The following is a 21,115-nucleotide window of genomic DNA, read 5'->3' as shown; positions in this document are numbered from 1 at the left end:
TCAGCCATTACAGAAACAATGGTATTTTAGGAAGTGATAACACAGCAAAGTTACATGAAGAACTCGTCCACACCAGAAAACCAAATGAACAATAGGATGCTTTGTTATTGGGTAGTTCCCACCACAGTGTTATAACATTTTAGCGGCAAGCTTAAAATGTTATTACATGGTATCCTTTGTTCCCCACATCGACTCTATATATCTAAATAATATTACATACATCTAAAAGAACATTTCCAGAATATGCACAAATCTCACACAGGACACTGCAAAAGTCTTAATTTATGCACTCATCTCCCACATCAACTATTACAGCTCGCGACTTACTGGTCTTCCCAAAATCAGACTCAAACCCGAACAATCTAATCTAGATTGATTTTCCTTGCAAACCATTCTTCCTCTACTGAGTCACTCTGTTGAAAAACAGGCAGCCAGTGTAGAGACTGACAAAGTCAATATAAAATTCTTTTACTAACATACAAGGCCGTCAACAAAATTGCACCGACATACATCTCCTCACTTGTCTCAAAATATCTCCCAATTCAACAACTCCGTTCTGCACAAGATCTGCTTCTCTCTTCTACTCATTACTTTCTCTCATTCCTAGTTACAGGACTTTTTTTCGGGCTGCACCCACTTTGTGGAATTCCCTCCCTCACACTGTAAGACTTTCCTCTAGTCTTCAAACCTTCAAGAGTTCACTGAAAACCCACCTCTTCAGACAAGCTTATAATATTCCTCAACCAGCATCTTAATCTCCCTATTACCACCCTCTATACAACTAACAAGAAAAAAAACCTCTGACCAACACTACTGTGTGACTGATCAGCCAACTCAATACTTTTTACTTTTGCATTCTAGCTGGACGATGTAGCACATGCCCTTGTGTATCAAACTCTCGTTTTATTAATGTTTGTTCCCATTTGTAAAGCACTACGGAATTTGCTTGCACTATATAAATGATGATACAACCTATTTCCAATGCAGTAGCATGTGCAAGATTGGGTTGGTAAAAGTGTTAAAAAAGCATTTGATACATTGTAAATACATCTAATCCATATATTAGTTCTCATTAATTTTGACCAATGCATGTGAAACACTTTAAACCTTGTATAATTTAAATAACCCTCATACGCTGCTGGAACACTTCTGTCCATTTTTCTCTTTCCAGGATTAAATTTAGGATTGATAAACGGTGTAATAACAATTAACAAACCACACACATCTTTCAGTGAAGATGACAAATTAAACCGTAGTCTGCAGGACTTTAAACCCTGTATAACTATAGAGAAACCTGCAATACCATTAGTGCCCAATAGAGGGTGCTAAATGCACAGCCGTTATTTACATCAGTCAGGTTTCATTATCACAAGCAAAATTAGGGAGTGTCGGGCCAGAACACAGGAATGTCACCCGTACAATACAGTAGGCATTGGTAGAAAAAGAAAACTGCCATGGCTTCTCTACAAGCAAATAAATACAGCATAATGGCAAAAAGTACCGTACACATTCCTGCCCCTTGGAACTGTGGGAAAAACATGCAAATTACAGCACATCATCAGCGTCTACTTGAAGGGAGTGGTACTAACATTACAGCAAATCCTGCCCAGGCTGGGACATGTACACACACCAGCTGGATGGCCACTGCTAGCAGAGGACACCAACTAAAGGCTGTGGTGCTTCTATACAAATTTAAATATTAATAAGGGATTTAAGGACAGCTGCGCCCATGGACAGGCAGAACACACACATATATAATCTATATCTTTAGTAGAGTGCATATAGCATGTGTCTCTCCTATGTTCCTTGATGGGTCATCATTACCAGGTCAGTGTTCAGAGAATTGTGAGAGGTAATTGCATGAAATTGGTCTGGTCTTTAAAGGGCCACTAAATATTACTTACTCAGTTTTATTTTATGTTCCAAGATTCACCCATTGCTGTGCAAAGATTCAAGAGAAATTTGGCCTTGCAAGTGAATTCCCTGCCGCAGTTTCTAGATTAAAGGTGAGAGCCAAGGAGCGGTACAGGCTTCATCCAATGCACTGATCACGGCTTCCTAGCGTGGAGCCTCTTACACGGATGTGCTCACTGGCATCAATACAGCTGACCTCCAACAAGGCTCAAACGTTTTTTTTGTTATTATTTTAATAGAAAACTTTAGGTGTACGCTTACTGTCTTTAAGTTCCCATATTTTGAAAATCTCTTCCTGCTCAGGTTAAGAAACAGGGCACAGAAAATGAATATTGCTAGAAAAATACAAAAACGGGCATCCTGCTTGGAGCACCCTCTCCCCGAACATGTTTGGGCAGCCGTAGCTCTTATATAAAGGCACAAAACAGGATTTCTGCAAACCGGCCTCTTGGTCAGAGGATCGCGATACTCTGCCTGTTCTGGGGAGCCCTCGTACACCCCAAGGCACAACTAAACCTGACCCAGAAGGCCAAGAAACAGGAATTAAGCGTTTCTTCAGGTGGCTTTTTTAACAAAGGCCTGTTATAATGTTTGGGTGTTTGGAGAGGACAGTATTTTGTAATAATAGATGTGATAAGAAGTTAGTGGTAATTTAAGTGTGGTGATCTGTATACATCTAACCATAATCCCAACATACAGTAAATTGGAAAAATGAACAGACAAAATAATATTATTTCAAATTTCCAACATGCAAAGTTCATCTATTCACTAAAGGTAGACATTTCTCTGGACAATGCGAGCTACAGAATCAGCTATAGGCTGATATGAAACATCATAATTACAGCCTTATAACTGGTTACTGTTCTTCCAAGAGTCAAAACATCTAATTATCCACATTACTGTAGTGCCAGTCTCTCTTCTCATGTAAACAGACTCACCTGACTGTTGGGGTCCCCTAGCAGGTTACATATATGAGGTACAATCTTACTTAACGTCAGGCCGTTGGCTCCGTATCTGCGGATGGAATAAAAAAAATGACCGTTACAAAGTTTCCGGCAGCAGAGACAGGAGACTGAGCGATTGTGTGGGAAGGAAACTCACGTGCTTAGCGTAGCAATAAGGCAGAGACATACTCCTTCCCGTGTACGAAAATTCTTGTGCTTGAACCCTCCCAGCATCCGGTCCCAGACATACTACAAAAAGACACAAGTTTTTCCAGTAATCGTGCAACGGGATTGGTGCTCATTTACATGAGGTTTCTACAATAAGCAGCTACATAACAATTTCACAGCTAAGGAATCCTGGCTACATTCAAATACCCTCCCTGGTCTCGTGACAGATTTCAGTATTCAGTCTGTAAAATGGCAGATTATTCCTCAATGTCACCCTTGGTGCTTCAGTCACCGGCGCCTTCCTTGCCTCGAGCCAGCATGTAGGAGACTTGGTAAACCCCCAAAGCCATGGACAACTAATTAATAAGTGGTCATGTTACCTTGGTCTAAAGTTCTTTTATTTGGCAGAAATTTTGCCAGAGTTCACTCTATGGTTATTTAGCTCGCTACTGCGATATTATGCCATTGGTGGAACAAATTCTATCTCTTGCTTGTTTTTAATAAGGACCCCACAGCTGCAGCATTATACAATGAAAAAATAATTTTAAAATATAGACATTTTATTAAAAACAAGCAAGAGATAGAATTTGTTCCACCAATAGCATAATATCGCGGTAGCGAGCTAAATAACCATAGAGTGAACTCTGGCAAAATTTATGCCAAATAAAAGAACTTTAGACCACGGTAACATGACCACTTACTAATTAGTTGTCCATGGCTTTGGGGGTTTACCAAGTCTCCTACATGCTGGCTCGAGGCAAGGAAGGCGCCGGTGACCCAGGATCAGAGCGTTGAGGAAGCTGTAGGATTGGTCAGGCTCTCAGTTAGAGGATATACATTTTAGGGAGAGGTTCCAACATACAGAGAAGCAGCTACAGAAGATTTACCTGCGAGCTGGGTGAAAACTCCATGATCTTTATCAGCAAAGCTTGATCCTGTTCTCGGACAGAGTCCTTAGCATCACCTAAGCGATCAATTAAACTCTGCAGAACTAGAGGGAGAGAATAATAAGAGTTCAGGATAACCAGCCATACAATGAATTACACAGAGGGCGCCTGTTGTTGTATCACCCCATAACCATCACTGCCTGGTAAAACGTGACAAGTTACCAGATCATCTCCGAATTACTGATCAAACCTAATCAACTACACATTTCTAGGACATTATTTTATATAATCTATATGGGCCAGGAGTTATTTTCTTGCTAACAAAATGAACACGCTGAGATTTGTTCTAAATACTTGATACAAAATTAATCACATCTCCAGCAGCTGCAAAACAAGAAAAACTCTGACAAACAACTTAAATCAGAGATCATCCCAGATCCCACTTAAGTAGATTGATTGTTTGAGAAGTAGAACAACTTCCTTAATAATGAGCTGTTGTGTATACTATATATGTATATATATATATATATATATATATATTTATATATATATATATATATATATATATATATATATATATATATATATATATATATATATATATAATCAGCCAATCACATGGCAGCAACTCAATCCATAAAAACATGCGGACCTGGTCAAGAGGTTCAGTTCACCGTGGAATGATTGTTGGTGACAGGCTGGGTGGTGGTTTCAGTACCTCAGAAAATTCTGATCTCCTGGGATTTTAACGCACAACAGTCTCAGAGTACTCAGAGAAAAGTGCGCAAAACAAAAAAACATCCAGAGATCGGCAGCTCTGTGGGTGACAACGACTTCTTAACGAGAGGTCAGAGGAGAATGGCCAGGCTGGTTGAAGCTGACAGGAAGTAACACAAATAACCATGTGTTACAGCAGCGGTATACAGAAGAGCATCTCTGATCACACCGCCAGGGGAGCCTACAAGTGGATGGGTTACAGCAGCAGACGACCACGCAGGTTCTCTGCCTGGAAACTGAGGCTCACCAAACCTGGGCAGCTGAAGATTGGAAAAACCATCACCTGGTCGAACAAATTTCGATTTCTGCAGATGGTGGATTAGGAATTTGGTAGAAACAACAGGGACTCATCCTGCTCTCTGTCAACGGTGCAGCATTGTTAAAGTGCCATAACCTACATGAGTATTGTTGCTGACCATATACATGTAATGGCGACTTCCAGCAGGATAACGCGCCATGTCACATAGCACACGTCATCTAGAGCTTGTTCACAAACATGACATTTAGTTGTGTGCTCCAATGGCCTTCAGTTACCAGATGTCAACCTAATACAGCACTTATCATGTCAACATGGACCAGAATCTGAGGAATGTTTCCAGCACCTTGTTGTATCCATGACATGAAGGATTCAGGTTGTACTGGAGGCAAAGGGGTGTCCTATTCAGTACTAGAGGCCTAATAACATGGCCAATGACTGTAATACATCCTAACAACACAAGAACAAAGTCACCACTTCCAAACGGACATAAATTGTGATAGTAGATGGAGGTCACAGCACTTCCAGACACACGATTAATGTACTTGATTACCGATTAGTAACATGTGACTGAAATTACCTTTTTCATGGATATGGAAGTAGTAGGGGTGCACTTACATTTCCCACATGGTTCCTGCCTGGTGGCTTATTTGTTGTTAAACAATGACAAAGTAAAATCTGTTATGGGCTATTTGTTACATGAAACGAAGATTTATCAGAGCCAAGTACTTGATAAGGTCAAGATGATTTTTAATTGTGTCCAGATATGTAAAAATTTGAAAAAAGATTTGAAAAATGGAGCACACACACTTTGGGCACAGGACAAAGACGTGTTACATTACCTGTGCTAATCTGTGTTCTGAACCGATCTTGCAAACGTGCAACTAAAGCTGACAAAATGTCCATTCCCAGCAATGCAACCTGGAAAAAGTAAAAAAAAAAAATATATATATATATACATATATAAAATGAGAAACTGGAATATTGTAAAAATCTATTTAATATAATTTTGGAAAAATGCACAAATAAACTTGAATATTGCAGTAGGAATTCTACTAGGATATGCAAATTGACACAATGCATTATGGGAAGTGAACATTTTCTACACAGAAAAGGGGGGAAAACATATTTTAAACCATTAGAGACTTGCAAGTCTCAGTGCTTGAGACTAAGTTTTGGTGAGTCATCATTTCTTCCATGTAACTACCAAACACAAAAATCTCCACAAATTGAAATGGGTTTTAATTTTTCCTATCAAATTTCGGTAACTTTTTCCACTTAACCATCCTTCTCTTGGGGTGAGCTACTGTCCAATGAACGTCTAGTGAGGATAGTACTGCTAACACCATTGACAACACATCGCCACTAGTGTGAAAACATTAGAAAGGTGCAATTTTTGGAAAACTATGTTTCTTTAATGTTAATAGAAGAAAGTTGTAATTATTAAAGTAACCACTAGAGGGCAATATAGGAGTTCAGAACAGAATACTATGAGATTTTTTTACCAGTATAAACTCATACACATAAGAACAATATACACTATTCCAAAAACACATTAATGATTAATTTGTTTACAAGATTTTGAACTGTAATGTAAGGTATGATTATATTAAGTCTGTATACAGTGCCCATATTATTATATAGCTACCACTTATCAATAAATTACAAATACAGAGTAAGATTACCAGTATATGTAATACCTATGACATAAGAGGCGAATGGCTTCGCATAGGGACATACAACAGGACAGGAAATGTGCATCAGTCATAACTGCACTGATGACTTCTTGTAATTCCACATTCACTTTGTTACTTGTTCCACTGCAGTCAAAGGAAACCGTAATCACAGTTTGCCAATAAACTACTTTTTTTGTTTAGGCCAAAACATATTTACAAAGTACAGAACACAAACATATGCAAATGACCTAGCCAAGTGAACAGCATTCTGGGCAATCAACATTTCTAACAAAAATCTGCACAAAACAAAATAGTATATAACAGACAACCTGGATCCTAAATACTAAAATGATGAGCTGCAGAGACTGAGGAGGTCAATGGGATCCAGATCGAGGACTCACTCCAAGTTAATAATACTGCTGCAACACTAACCAATCACTAGAGTGTAACCTACTGTCCAATGGGTACCTGAGGAATATTTATTGATTTCACTAGTGTGTATATGTCTCAGCTGATCGGTCTGCACCCATGGGATTTAACAGGATGAGGCTGTACAGTCCTAATGGCTCTAGTGTCCAAAACTGCAGACTGCAGGCTCAGCATTTCGTCCTGTATGAGACTTTCAGGAAACTGGTCTAAAGAGGTGGGAGGAGCTTCAGCTGTCTGACGCCATCGAATGCTGCGATTTGGGAACTCACTATCTGGAAGTCCCCAGTTTGAGAACCTAAGCTAGCTGTAAAACATTAATTTTCCCATTATCTGTATGTATATCCTATCTGGACTCACTGTCATCTGCATTGCCCTGGATATCAGAGACCTTCGTGTGAATGAGCCCCATTAGTATTCATACATCTCAATGCCTACAAACCACAACTGCGGATGTAACTATATTGTACAGGAAAAAAATGTTTTAAATGTAAAAGAATTTCAGATATGCAAATGACCTTCTGAAAAACATTAAATACACAAATGAAATTAGAAATCACAAACTTCAGACGTATTCAAGCAGCCACCACCAAGGAATTGCTGGTTTTGAGGTAAACATGGTTATACTTCTGTCACCATCAGCAGGAAGAGCACTGTTTACGGCAGCGCTGTAGGATGAACGCCTTGTGAGGATGGTTCAGGATAAGGAAGTTTACTGTACAGAAATTCCTGAGTCCAGATGCAGTCACTGAACTGGGGACAATTCCACCAGCCACACAGTGAAACCTAATTGCAGAGATCACTGTGAAAATACTTAATACAAATATTCCATTCTTGTTGTGTTGTACAACACTTCGCCTTAGGCCCATCACAGCCTATTGTTGCAGTCACTAATAGTCCCACTTTATCCAGTTCTGAGCTTTAATATGTTTCAAACTTCATATTACTATTACAGTATACCAAAAATGGATACGTGTGCTCAGCAGCTGTTATAGAGACTACAAATCCCATTACTGGGTAATAGAACACAACTAAAACCTGGAGGCGGTCACTGGTTTGTATATAATACATGTCATGTTTTGTGTACAGTCCTTTCACTTGTTAATGTATCACTGAGCTCTACAACAACAGCTGTATTTACAGCAAACAGTTCCCATGAAAGAGAAAACAAGGTAAATACAACTAATTAAACAATGCAACAAGTATACCCTCATGTGGCAGTGTTATTACCCTCCATGCAGCACTGGGCAGAATACTAGATTCCAGGTCACTATTGTAACTAAATAAATCCCCCTGGTGCACAGTGCAGCCCCCGGCTTCTGTCATTTAGGGCCACAGACTGGAGAAACTCGAGGCCCAAGGTAACCAATATTAGTACATGTACTCTGGCAAAGCCAAAGCCTTTAGTTGAAGGTCTAATGCCCATGTAGCCAGCCTGCTCCGCTGTAACTTACGTTCAAGCCACTATTGTTGGGCAGATAAGTTAAAGAAAGAGGTTACATTAGAAATAAATACGTTGCGTCTAATTTTCCACATTTAACTTAAAAAACAAACAAATTATTACCATTGGTGGCAGCAAAGTATTAAGGATAAAAATGGATGAGCAGGGCTATTATTTTCGTGCCTGAAATGACACTTCCTCAGGGTAAATGAACGGTTTCATACTGTTAAGTCAACAAACTGTGTGAAAGCATTAGATTCCTTTATTTCTACAGCACCAACATATTCCATAGCGCTGTGCAGTCAAGGAGATAAATTGAAAGGTAACAATAGAGTGTACACAAATGGTGGGAGGACCCTACGCTCTACAGCTTAACCTATATCGCCAACATATTCTGCAACGCTGTACAGTGACACATTGAATATGCCATGCTCATGCCAGCATATACAACTTGTACAATGTTACAGAATATGTGATATAGTATAAGTAAATGACACGTACATACAGGGTATAAGAGTACACCTCTCACTACAGCTTACAGTCTACAGAAGTGGGAACCAGCAGTGAATATACTCACAAGGATGAACTATGTACAGTGTAATATAAAGTGCGTAGTTGAAGAAGTAGAAATGCTTTCAGTAGCCGACTCCAAGGCTTCTTAATCTGCTTCATATGGACACATACAGAACACTACCCAATTTATATGTAATCTTACTTCTATAAATATAGCACAACGGTTTATCTGATGCACAAAAGGACATTATGAATATACCACAAGTATATAACAGTTATAAAGCGACATCATTTATATGTAAACGTATGACACACGGATCTGCCTGGTTATTCCAGGTACAACATTTACATGTAAACGTATGACACACGGATCTGCCTGGTTATCATTCCAGGTACATTTATATGTAATAAGAAACACATTATGCTACTTTAGAAGAGGATACTTACTTCATTCCTTATAAATAAGCATCTCAATCTATAAATAACAAAGATTTTAAAAGGTGATAAGTTTATTCATTATGTGCCCAAAACCACTGCAAGCTTTCATAAAGGCTCCCGGGCCTGGCAGATCCTACCAGGAAGTGTATGTGTCATTAATATGCCCTGCATGGGAAATGTGCATTTGTGATTAAAAATAGCAAGATTAATATGATCATCCAAGCTACACATCACATGTAACCACCCCATTGCCAAACCCATGACATGTAACCGCACGGGCTCTCAACATTAAATTGTAACATTTATTCATTTCAGAGAAACGTTTCACACCCACACACAATCATTCCTGCTTCTGTGTCATACCCACTGGCTTTTATGACACGTGTTTTACATGTTTAAAGTGTAAAGCACATGCAAACAGGTGTGACAATGGAAACCATTATTTCAAGTCTTCTCACACTTATCAGTATTTTACTTGTGTTGCTCCAATTTGTGCATGTAACACATCAGTGAGCATTCAGAGAACACTAACTAACTATGATGCAAAATAACTTACTTTGTTGCTGTAGTCTTCTCTCCATTACCTTGTGCTACAGAACAACAAGGTAACAGTATTCCCCACACAGATCCCCATTTTTAGCCCTTAAAGCAGCTTGTAGGTCATATTAGGCTGCACGCACACAGGCTCCGCTCACAGGACAACTTAGCGGAGCAGAATGCAGCAAATGGAACCACAGATCCCTACAAATCCTTGTGGTGATGGCAAATAAACCCTGCTCTTGTAATAATTCATCCCCTTATAATGAAAAAAACTAAATTGGAGGATGGGGGTGGTCTTGGTGCTGTTAAATAGTTTTAACAAACATACATATCCCAGTAAGGGCCATAGAATAGCCGCATAAAGTAAAAGAGTGGAATTATATACAAAGTGCAATTCTGTTTTTCTACGCAACTTACAATATAATGTAAATTAAATAGCATTTATTCCAACACGTGCTGAGAGAAATGTATTACTCCTAAATGAATGAATACCTAAGAGACAACCCCTGGCCGTTAGGTTTGTCTTCACATATGTATCCTTCTGCCTCCCTCTGTTATCATCCATGCAGGAGAGCGCATAATATATATATATATATATATATATATATATATATATATATATATATCTCACTGGCTGTGCAGGCTGTCAGGTTATCCCATGATAAAGACTGGTGTGTGTGGACTTTTTCTCTTCCATAGTTTGCTGGTTTTGCTCTGCATACATGACCCATATCACGTCTCTTGTATGTTAAAGAACAATTATTAACCAACTCTGTTAATGAGTCCCAGCTCCAGAACGCTCCTCCTGCATTTTACTGCTGGAAATAGGATGTTATGGCAATTCTGACAAGTAAACACCTCAGACAGTCAGCAATTCATTACACGGGCTGACAGAAGTCATATATAGTCTTATTTCCTAATATTTCTCTAATACAAATACCTTGTGTATTCTGCTGCTTTTTGCACTTTTCTGTTATACTACAAAGTTTTATTTGTTCTCTGACTGTCTAAAGCAGTTTTATGTAGATACCTTGGCGCAGATTCAATTAAGAGCGAAGCGCGGCTACACTGAGCGCTGTACCAGTAATAGCGTTACAGAAATCACTTATTTTTGCTGACACCTCGCTGGGGTGCAAAGATTTTACCCAAGTACATCTGGGGGAGGAATATCGCGTGAGGTTCCTATGGAATGTATTTCAATTTGCTCCTATGTATCAGTGTTTGTTGTGTGGGGGTTTCATAAAGAAAATTATAAAGAACAGAAGCATCTTTTAAAAATCCAGGCTAGATGTGCATCCATTGGCCTCAACAGAAATGAAGCCCTAAATGTAGGCACTTTTGTAGATGCAATGACTACCAGCCCTTATATATCTATGAAACAGTGAATAAACCAAACAACACTTAGTGAAACAAAGTGTCAAAAAACGTGCACAATGTAAGATAAACACATACAATAGGCAGCTTCACATCTTATAGCACCTATTTGCAGATGCACAGCCTAAGGACAAAAACAGAAACGCCGAGCATAGTGTGAGTCAATAAACAACCAACGTAAATTAAGATGGCGAGTCAATGGCTGTGTACCTAAGTACAATAAATATGGAGCTTATCTGGTGTTGAAGTACGTTTATGTCACCGTCTTCCTCAGCACTGATCCATATACAAGCAAAGCACACAATCGCTCAATCAAATACGTATAAAATAGCTTATCTGGAAACAAAGGATTGCAACCCTTTGAGAATGTCATTTGAACGAAACGCGCCAAGAGGACTATCTGGAATCCATGTCCTCACTATTGTGAGAGCATTTTTAGGTTTTCAATGATGATGGTAATAATGATATGTGAAGGAGTTAAAAATCTTGGTATTTGCCTTAAAAATACATTCAGTGTAATCACCAGCTCCAGCCTTGAACTATCTCAAAGACCCCGGATGGAGGCCTAGGACATGGGATAATGGATGATGAGGACATTGGGAGTACTGGCTCCAGTGAAAGTTGATAAGAACCTATAAAAGTGACATGAAGAGAACTAACTAGCTTTGTCAGAAGATTTATATTTACTCAGGAAAATATCAATCATGTGTTTCTGCTCTATAACCAGATCAAAAGCTTTTTCATGTATAAATGTATGCCAGAAATAAACGAGCACAGTTCAGTATACATCTTGACATTGGCATGTCCGTGTCTTGATTACTGATCTCCTGGTTAACCAGCATCTTATCTCACTGATATCTGAAGGGACTTGATAAAGGAGAGGTAAAATTACCATAACACTATATGGATGTGGAAATTACTTCTGTGGCCAGAAAGCTTCACATTGGAATCCTACAGATGAGACTTTGTTTCCAGATGAGCTATTCTATACTTGGGCTATTGTATGACTCTTGTATATGGCTCATTTCTGAGGAAGACAGTGACATAGACCTACTTCAACACCAGATAAGTTCCATATTTATTGTACTTTGGTACGTGACCATTCACTCACCATCTTAATGTACATTGGTTGTTTATTGACTCACACTATGTTTGGCGCTTCCTTATATATCTATATATACAGAAATAAGAACACAGCCGCATCCAGTGCTGAATGGTCTGCGTTGAAAATCACTGCTCATATCTGGGAAAGGTCAATTAGTGGACAAGATGTGTTCTTCTAAACCTGCTGGATGATCTTTGTGCTTTTCATAGTTGTTGGTTATCTCTTTTGTTAAGTATTTAGGGATTGATACACAACAATCCCCCAGAAGAGCAGCAATTATCAAGTTTATTGATTTGTGGCTATTTTAGAACAGTTTTATATATTTTTTAATCTGTTGAAATTATAATAAATTCCCCTATTGGGATTCCACAGAGGCGCCCAATATTATCCATTATTTTGGATAGGATAAAAAAAAAAAAATCTTTCTCTTGGTTGGATAATCTCTCTCCCTGTAAAGTTCTTGCAGCATAAAGAAGTCTGTAGACATATCTCAGGAAAACCCCATCATCATTTGTACCAGTCAGCAGATGTAGCATATAACTTTCCTGGCTTCTCAGCCTTTTAGCCAAGATCAAGTGCAGTTGTGGCAGAGCTGCACTTGGTCCTCTGGCCAGGGGCCGGGTAGGCCGCTTTGAAAGCCTGGGACAAATGTGCCTCCGGGAGTGGCTACCCCGGGGGTGCCATAAATCACTGGTCATAGCACCTTAAACGCGTGATTATGTTGGCACCCATGCACTTTTGACCACTTTCATTTTGCACTCGCTACATTCTTTGCCCTGGCCTTATGGCTGGACGAGAAAATTTTTAAACGAAGCTCAGCCATTAGGCTGGGGCCGTATTCACTCGGCACCATTTATTTTTTTCTTCTCGTTTGTCACTTTTATGTTTTCACGTTTCTTGGATTTTTTTTGGGTGCGGGTAGGCCCTTTTGGGCTCCTGTCCCCGGAAGAGCTAGGGGGGGCTGTGCGACCGAGGCTCCATTCCCCCTGAAACCCCTCGAAGGTCCTCCCATTAGGGGGTGGACTAGTTGTTGAGCCCTGGGTGAAGCCTCGGTGGATCCCACGGGCTAAAGGGACCCCCCTAGCCTTGTGGCGAAGGGGGTCTGAAGACCCTTGCCACCTAAGTGACCTTTTGGTTCCGGGGGTCGGGGACCAGGGCCCTTTCTTTTTAAAGGAAGGGCCAAGTTCCGCATCCCTTAGTGCACTTTTTTATGGTTTTGCACCTTTTTTGGGCACTTTTGGATTTTGATTGCACGTTCCCAGTCTTTCAATAAAAAATATAACTTTCCTGGCACATTGTAGGTATTCGGCGATAGGTGCAGCCCCCTGGTTGGGAACGAACTGATATTTTCATGACAAAATAAAAGCATAGAAAGGAGCAGGGACCCCGGGCTCACATGTGACGTCCATAGATTGCGAAGAGAAATAAAGATCACTAGGAGAGACTTGCAGGAAGCACAATACACTAAGGTGGAGGTCAGTTACCTGGAGTAGTATAAGGTCACACATGACACATTAAACCTCAGAGTCTTCATTCCACTATGTGTCTCCTGTACAGGTATGATGTTCTCTAATATGCCGGACACAACTGTGCTCTCTCAACTAACATTTAATGGTGAGAAATCCTCACAGTTGTCCTAAACTGCTGTGGTAGCACAGATTCAATCAAGTCCACACCTAAAACCATACAGAAGGGGGCAGATCACAGCACGATTTCATCAGTTAGACCCATATATGCAGTGAGGTCTGTCCTACTTTCTATGAAATTATTAATACATGATTTTTTGCACTGTGTAGTGTCCACAGTCCCCTCAAGTAGCAGTTAGGTGACAGATTATCCTCTGTGACTCTACCTTTTCCCTAATCTCCCCACCAGTCACCTTGAATGCAGGAAGCCCAGAGATCGGAGGTGGAGGTAAAAACATTTAAAATGTTAAGAGGTTTAGTGTTTGTGGCACCTAAAAGAAAGCTGCATCACCAAACCAATTATATGCCATATTTACTACATCAGAATGGGGGGCCCAATTAGAACCACAGTGCCCCAATTTCTGGTGCCCAATCTACAAGTTAAAGGAGAACTTCAGATTCCTAGTGGTAAATGTATTAAACAGCCACATTTAAGATGGAAATGGGTTTAAAGGCAGGATTTGCCTTAATGTAAATTGGCAATGTGTTGTTAGCTGTCAAACGTGCCGAATATCAGCGAGTTGCAAAAAGCGCTGTAATACATTTACCCTCTATACTTTTTAATTTTTATCACACCCAACTAGAAACCTGAGGATTTTGCCCCTGATGATGCCCTACAATTGGCCTATGACCATCTCATACCCGTTAGACACCCCAGGCATATTCATCCCAGATCCATCTTTCTTTATCACTTACTACCACGGCAACCTACTGAGAGAAGTCTTACTGTAATTATATCAAACTGAAGAACCCTAAAAAGTTTGTTTTGTTATTTTTTTTGATTCTCCAATCCTCAGTGCCAGTAACACCACATATGGCATCCAGAGTTTCCCTGAGATCTCTCTGTAAGAAACACTGACTCTTGGTTATGTGATCACAGGACTACAGAGGTCTCCAGAAAGTGGGAACACACAGCTGCACTGATCCTCTCACCACAGCTATCACACAGCCTCCAAATCCCTTCACAGCTTTCATTATTAAGAGCCAAAATATTCAGCCATGATTATTCAGTCCGAGGGTATGAGAGATCTCAGTGTTACAGAGGGTGACCTGCAGACTTACAGGCTTTGTTACTATGTCTTCTGTAACATGACCAGGACAGAACAGGTATATGCCGAAATCCAGATCTACCATCATATATAGAACAAGACAACAGATCAAAATATAACTATATATTCTACAGTAATACTGACCTTCTAAACTCAGTGACCACAGATAAAAATCCCATAGTTCCTAGTAGACAAACATTAGTTATTACTGTCCAGGTCTAACACATTGCACCAACTGTAAAACCTGGTAACAAACCTACAGCCTGAACCATGTGCGACGTCGTCTGGCAGAGACACAGAACACTGCCGCTTTCCTGCCCAGTTATCTGGACTGTTAGTAACACATGACTGATAGAACACACAGGCTGGGCACAGCCTATGGGAAGCCTGGATCAGGGAAACCATCCAGCAGGGAGCAATGAGACTTACACTGAGGGGCCCCGCACATACAGAACAATGTCAGTCCAGTAACCAGCGATGTCTCCTGCACAGTAATCCGTCCTCACAAGTTCTCTCTCCTCATGGACAAATACAGGATGAACCAGACACTATGAACAGTTAATGACAAGATCCTCTTAACAGCAAATTTATCTGAAAGATCCCCTCCTTAAAAATAATCAAAATAGCTGACAAATGTTATGATTTCTGCATAATTCAACAGATCCATTCATCAATAAAACAAGTGCAGGAATCGTACTTCAATCTGACAGGTCACAGTCACCAAACGTCCACCATTTGCAAAAACTTGCCTAACAGATTAAAGTGTGTTAAAGATCACCTTTCGGCCACACCTACAACGCATCTATTTAAAGATTCTACCAGAACTGTGAACAATATACACACATAATATACCGAAGTAAGAAGTAAGACCCCCCTGGCGCAAGCTATATCTAGTAGAAAACAGTACATAAGTAATATATGTGTAGAGGAAATCAGTGAATGTTAATGCATGGGAACTGGTGCCATTAGAAAAACTAAAATATACAACTGAGATCATTAGAATAAAACACTGCAGAACAGGGGCTTTAAATGCTAAAATATTCATGCAAAGCAACAAGATCACTTGTCAGCAGCAATCTGTAGAAAGTTACTGGTACAGAAGAGTGAGAAGAGGGCGCTCCAGGCTCTCACTCTTCTCTATCATGTTTCACGTTCTGATTGTGCAACTCGGCCACGGCAAACACATGTGCCTGTCTTCTCCTGCAGACTGAAAATAGAAGCGGGTAAAGTCACCTCCAAATACACAGCCGCTACTGGCGCTAATGAGACGCAGCCGTGTCACTCACTCACTTTCTACAAACAGCTGAGTGTGTCACTCACAGACTCACAAGTTAATACACTGATCGTTAGCACAGCCCAGGTTTCTGCTGCTGCTCATGTGGAAAAAGTTTGTGTTCGTGTCAGGAATGTAAATTGAGTATATGAGAAGAGTGCCCTTGTCTAGCTAATGATTACTGCCATCAGCTGAGCAGTGACAATAAACTTTCACATGACCAAAGCATGGAAGTATAAACCTGGAGAGTACTCAGACAGGGGAGAACACAACCGGTGCTATCCATTCTGCCAGGCCAATATCTCACCAACCTGTTATTGTAACTGGAATACATTTCAACATAAATGGTTTGTTACATTACTATGCTAGTGTGACTGGATCACTTATAAATAACTTATTTGTGGCTGGATCATGTAGAAATAATTTACTGTAGAAATGTATTCAAATCAGAGGTGCAGGCACCAATGTATAATTAGAAATGCACTTATTGTGTTACATTGGGATGTGTTTTGTATGGAAGTGTGATTATTTGGGTTTGTATCTTTGCTAGAGGAAGTCTGTTTGCTGATAGCAGGAAATGTTAAGTAAGCCATAATGTGAAGTGACAAACACCTTGTTTAGCCTGTATACCCAGCAGAGGGCCGCTGCCGGACGTGGCTGCATTTCAGATAATGCAAGCATCAAGTTTTAGCACATAGCAGAGTAGTGTAAATATTGTTAGCTTTGCATTGCATGTAAATCCCTGTTTGAGAAACATATATCGTATCCCGATACTAAAAATAATCTCAGGGGGCTGACTTACCCTGTGAGGCTGTGTCCAAACTGTATCAAAAGAGATCTTGTACACTGAAATGTATCATCATTCTTGTTCCATCTGACCTGATCACTGATACCTTCAATCACTGCCAATAAACATCACTTGCTTCAAAGACCTGCTTGAAAAAGTCTTCCATGCTGAAAATCCTGTGACCTACAGATTAGACCCAAAATCTAATCCGTTTCCGGCTGTCTGAGCTTTGGACCCAGCTTCCCAGCACCTACAGCTCTGCCTGCTACCCAGCAGCTCTAGCCACTGTGATAGGCCAGGGTGATCCATCCACAGCAACCCTGATCTATAGGAAGAGGTCAGAAGTACCAGCCCAGGTGCACCAGTAACAGGTTACATTAGCAGCGTCAGTTATCCAGAAGAAACCCAGTTCTGGATGCCGGTATAGGAGTCCAGTGGTGGCAGCATTGTAAGTCCCTCCTACTGCGGTTAGAAGGCGCATCTGGGGATAACGAAAGGGAACGGTGGCAAAGTAAGCCCAGCCGGTTCCCAGCAACAGACAGGGTGGCATAGGCGGTCCATCCTGTCACAACTATTATTCACCAAGGGAACTTTTCCTGTGCCATGGAAATGATTGCCACCTGAAGCAATTTAAGCTGTTGATTGATCAGTGGTGCCTTAATTAAAACAATGTACAGATGAATTCACCATAGAGCAGGGGTAGTAAATGGCAGACAGCGGTCGCCAGCAGTCCATACCTAACACTCACAGCTTAACTTAAGGTGCAGGTAGACATGTAATTACACTGCTCATCAGTCCCCACCCATAGGCTGTGTTGCGCTTTGGAGCGTAGCAACAGCTCTGCCTGCAAGCCCACTCGTGTCCACGGGGCACGCACAGAAGTACACATGGTAGCTGATGTTATGGAGAGGACAACACATATCCAAAACAAGTTTGGGGGAAGAGGGATAAACAAAAACATGAGGACAAGCAGTGTAGGACGCTGTATTACTGGTAGTGGGGGGACTGGAGGAGGGGGTACAACTGTTGTAAAGTGTCAGGTTTCCTCAATGTAAAGTGCTTGTCTGACAGCTTGTTTGATCATAAACTTTTAAACAGCTGATGAGAGGATTTTACAATATATTAAATGATGTTATACAAGCACACACACATTTTCTCTGCAAACAGAAAACAAACCTCTGGCAGCACTTTAACACATATTCCTCTGCAGTCTGCAGAGCATTGTGCGTTAGACATGCTCACAAGTCTTGCTGCATATGTGCCAAGCATTATCCAGAGATGAATAATAAGCCAGAGCTAGCACAAAGTAAGTAGACACAGAAATAAGATTTTAAAAGAATGAATGGACAGAGAATTAGAGATTCCTTCTCCTAAATGTTGCCTACCCAGAGTCAATGTGTTACACAACAAATCATTGGCTCAAAATTTAATAAAGTAATATATTACAAAACTCACCAATGTAGATATATCATCATCAGCTTGATTAGCCAGACAAAGGAGATTTATAATTTGGTTAAAGATTTAATTCAGTCGTCAATACAAGCAGTACAGAAGGTCGGACTCATTAAATGGTACAAAAGTTCTTTATTGAAAAATCTTAAATACTAACGATGTCACCTTGCTAATATCAGCCTTGAACAGGTGAGAAATAATATTTTTAGGGAAGGAAATGAACCATGTGAGACATAATCAATAGACATATCCATGCTTTCTATGACATCTTTTTGAACATGGATGTGATGCCAGGTGTGGATCCAGCTCTCCCCCTAATACCAGATTAGAGAATTATACAGCATTCCAATGAAACATTTTTGGGGAGCAGCCAAGGACTACACTTACTTCACTGTGGTTGATGTGTTTGTTCCCGAAACAATGGTCCATTGAATAAAAGGTATAGTGGTTAAAATGATGCAGATTATAAATCAGGTTACATATCCCTGAAAGAACTTTTATAAGTACTGTCCAAAGATCAAGATGCCAAGATACACTGAGGTGGCAGAGAGAGGAACAAGCTATATTTACCACCATGCAAGGGGCTTTCCTCTTCATAATCCATTCCTTGTGTATTTACCCTGAGCAGCAGTCCTCTCCTAGACACAAGCACAATGTCTGATAATGGCCGCGCATGCCTATTTCTCCACTATGGTCAGTAGTCATCTGCAAGCTGCATGAAGGCCCACACATGGCCCAGAAGGAATCCCACTGCACCAGCTCTAGGAAACAGGAACTAATTAACAATAACTAACACTTTAGAGCTGGTGGCTACAATCATGGGTCAGTTTATATTGCTGACATCTTTCCCTGCTCCATAAATGATCAGCTGCTGACAGTGCAGAGATCAGGGTTCTCCTAGACTGCCACACATGGGCTCTATAATTATAGCTTATTCCATCATTTCCCTACTGTCCCTCCTATCACCTCACACAGTCCTCTCTGGAACAATTGTTTCGTACTTGTCCACTTAAAGCTCTTTTCCATCTGTATAAATTGCTTCAGTTTAGGGTTCTAGTCCTAAACCTAGTAATAAAATCTACTCAGGAGGAGCTGGAGAGTGAGGCCTGGGGAATACCAGATATAATATTATGTGTCAGTTATCATCAGACTAAATACATCGAGCATGGCTGACTCTTTATAATGTGTTAACTTTCCCACATCCCCCTACACATTAGGTCTCATTTATTAACATAGTATTTAGGTGCAAAGTTTACACTGAACCACAGCAATGAGACACTTGCACTCACACTAATGTACATCAGACAAGCTGAGGCTAAATGCAGTGTTAATAACAGAACCCTCCTCTGTGCGGCCCTACCCGTCACTCTGGGCTTCATACAATAATTCTCTGTACAAGTTAATTCTGCTACAGTAACTTACACAACTTGCTAAGATCCCCCTCTCCAGCCCCCAATGTTCCCACTGTAGGACAGTGGAAGCTGATAAACACGGACCTCCTAGGTGTGCGCTACTGGATCACAGAGGAGAGTTTCTGCATTGTGGTTGTTTGGTGAGTGTAAACTAATAATGGTTTATTTCTGGCTTTTTCTGGGGTCTGTACAAGACAAGGTTGGACAAAACCGGTTTAGGACGAGTCAATTCTCTATATATTAAAATGCAATGAGGCCACCTACAGTCTAAGCAGAGAGGAGGCAGTCACTTTGTAGGCTGAACCAATATTCATAGGAATGCATGCGGATGATGGCTCTGTTCCCTGACAATGAGCCTGTGTTTTACATCATAATCTAGCAGTCATATAGCTGTGAGGAACACTATGCCAGTCTACAGGGCACCGAGCCTGGCACGTACTGTACTGATGGCCAGACAGAGCTAAGAATAAGGAATTCGTACTGAACCTTCTCCTATGTCCTGCACAATTTTACCACGGTATTAAATGCATTTTGTCAACAGGAGATGATGTTCCCACATTACCTCCCTGGATATATCAGACTGTAAAGACAATATACTCTATCACTTTCTATGGAGAGCAGAGAACAGCACTGTCCCAGTGATGTCACATGACCACAATGCTCTGAAACAAATCTGTTACTTTGTAGCAGGTACCTGGCAGTAATATTGTACTATTACAAAAATGACAAATATTCCCACTACACGAAGATATTAGTGTTTTGTTCCGAATTGCCAAGACTGTGACAGAGTCCTCTTGACTTGAGGGGTTGATGTGAAACGAGCGACAGAAGCAGCTGTGGTCTTACTTCTGAGTCAGTCCTGGCTGTCTCAGCCACTGTAACCAGAGCATCGGTCCTCTGCATTTGTGTTTCTAGGTCAAACAAGTAGTGTGACAGCAGACTGCGGACCGAGGGTTATAAAATATTAAGTCAGAGCCACAAAGTCAAATGAAGTAAAC

General features: G+C 40.5%; 1 protein-coding gene and 1 non-coding gene across 2 annotated transcripts in view; one reads left to right on the top strand and one right to left on the bottom strand.

The window, feature by feature from the left end:
- The window catches only part of CLASP1 (cytoplasmic linker associated protein 1), a 120,948-nt gene that overhangs the window by 81,360 nt on the left and 18,473 nt on the right, over positions 1 to 21,115 (bottom strand). The window contains exons 3-6 of the mRNA XM_075181141.1: positions 5,789 to 5,867; positions 3,914 to 4,017; positions 3,016 to 3,107; positions 2,853 to 2,928 (exon numbers count right to left, since the gene is read on the bottom strand). Coding sequence (XP_075037242.1) covers positions 2,853 to 2,928; positions 3,016 to 3,107; positions 3,914 to 4,017; positions 5,789 to 5,867 — 351 coding nt within the window. The remainder of the gene's footprint in view (positions 1 to 2,852; positions 2,929 to 3,015; positions 3,108 to 3,913; positions 4,018 to 5,788; positions 5,868 to 21,115) is intronic.
- Positions 6,228 to 6,350, top strand: LOC142098751 (U4atac minor spliceosomal RNA). Its single transcript, XR_012678423.1, has one exon. It is a non-coding gene; the product is annotated as a U4atac minor spliceosomal RNA (small nuclear RNA).

This window comes from Mixophyes fleayi, chromosome 7 (assembly GCF_038048845.1).
Source record: "Mixophyes fleayi isolate aMixFle1 chromosome 7, aMixFle1.hap1, whole genome shotgun sequence".
Classification (NCBI taxonomy): Eukaryota; Metazoa; Chordata; class Amphibia; order Anura; family Limnodynastidae; genus Mixophyes; species Mixophyes fleayi.
This window is presented reverse-complemented; position numbering and strand designations above follow the sequence as displayed.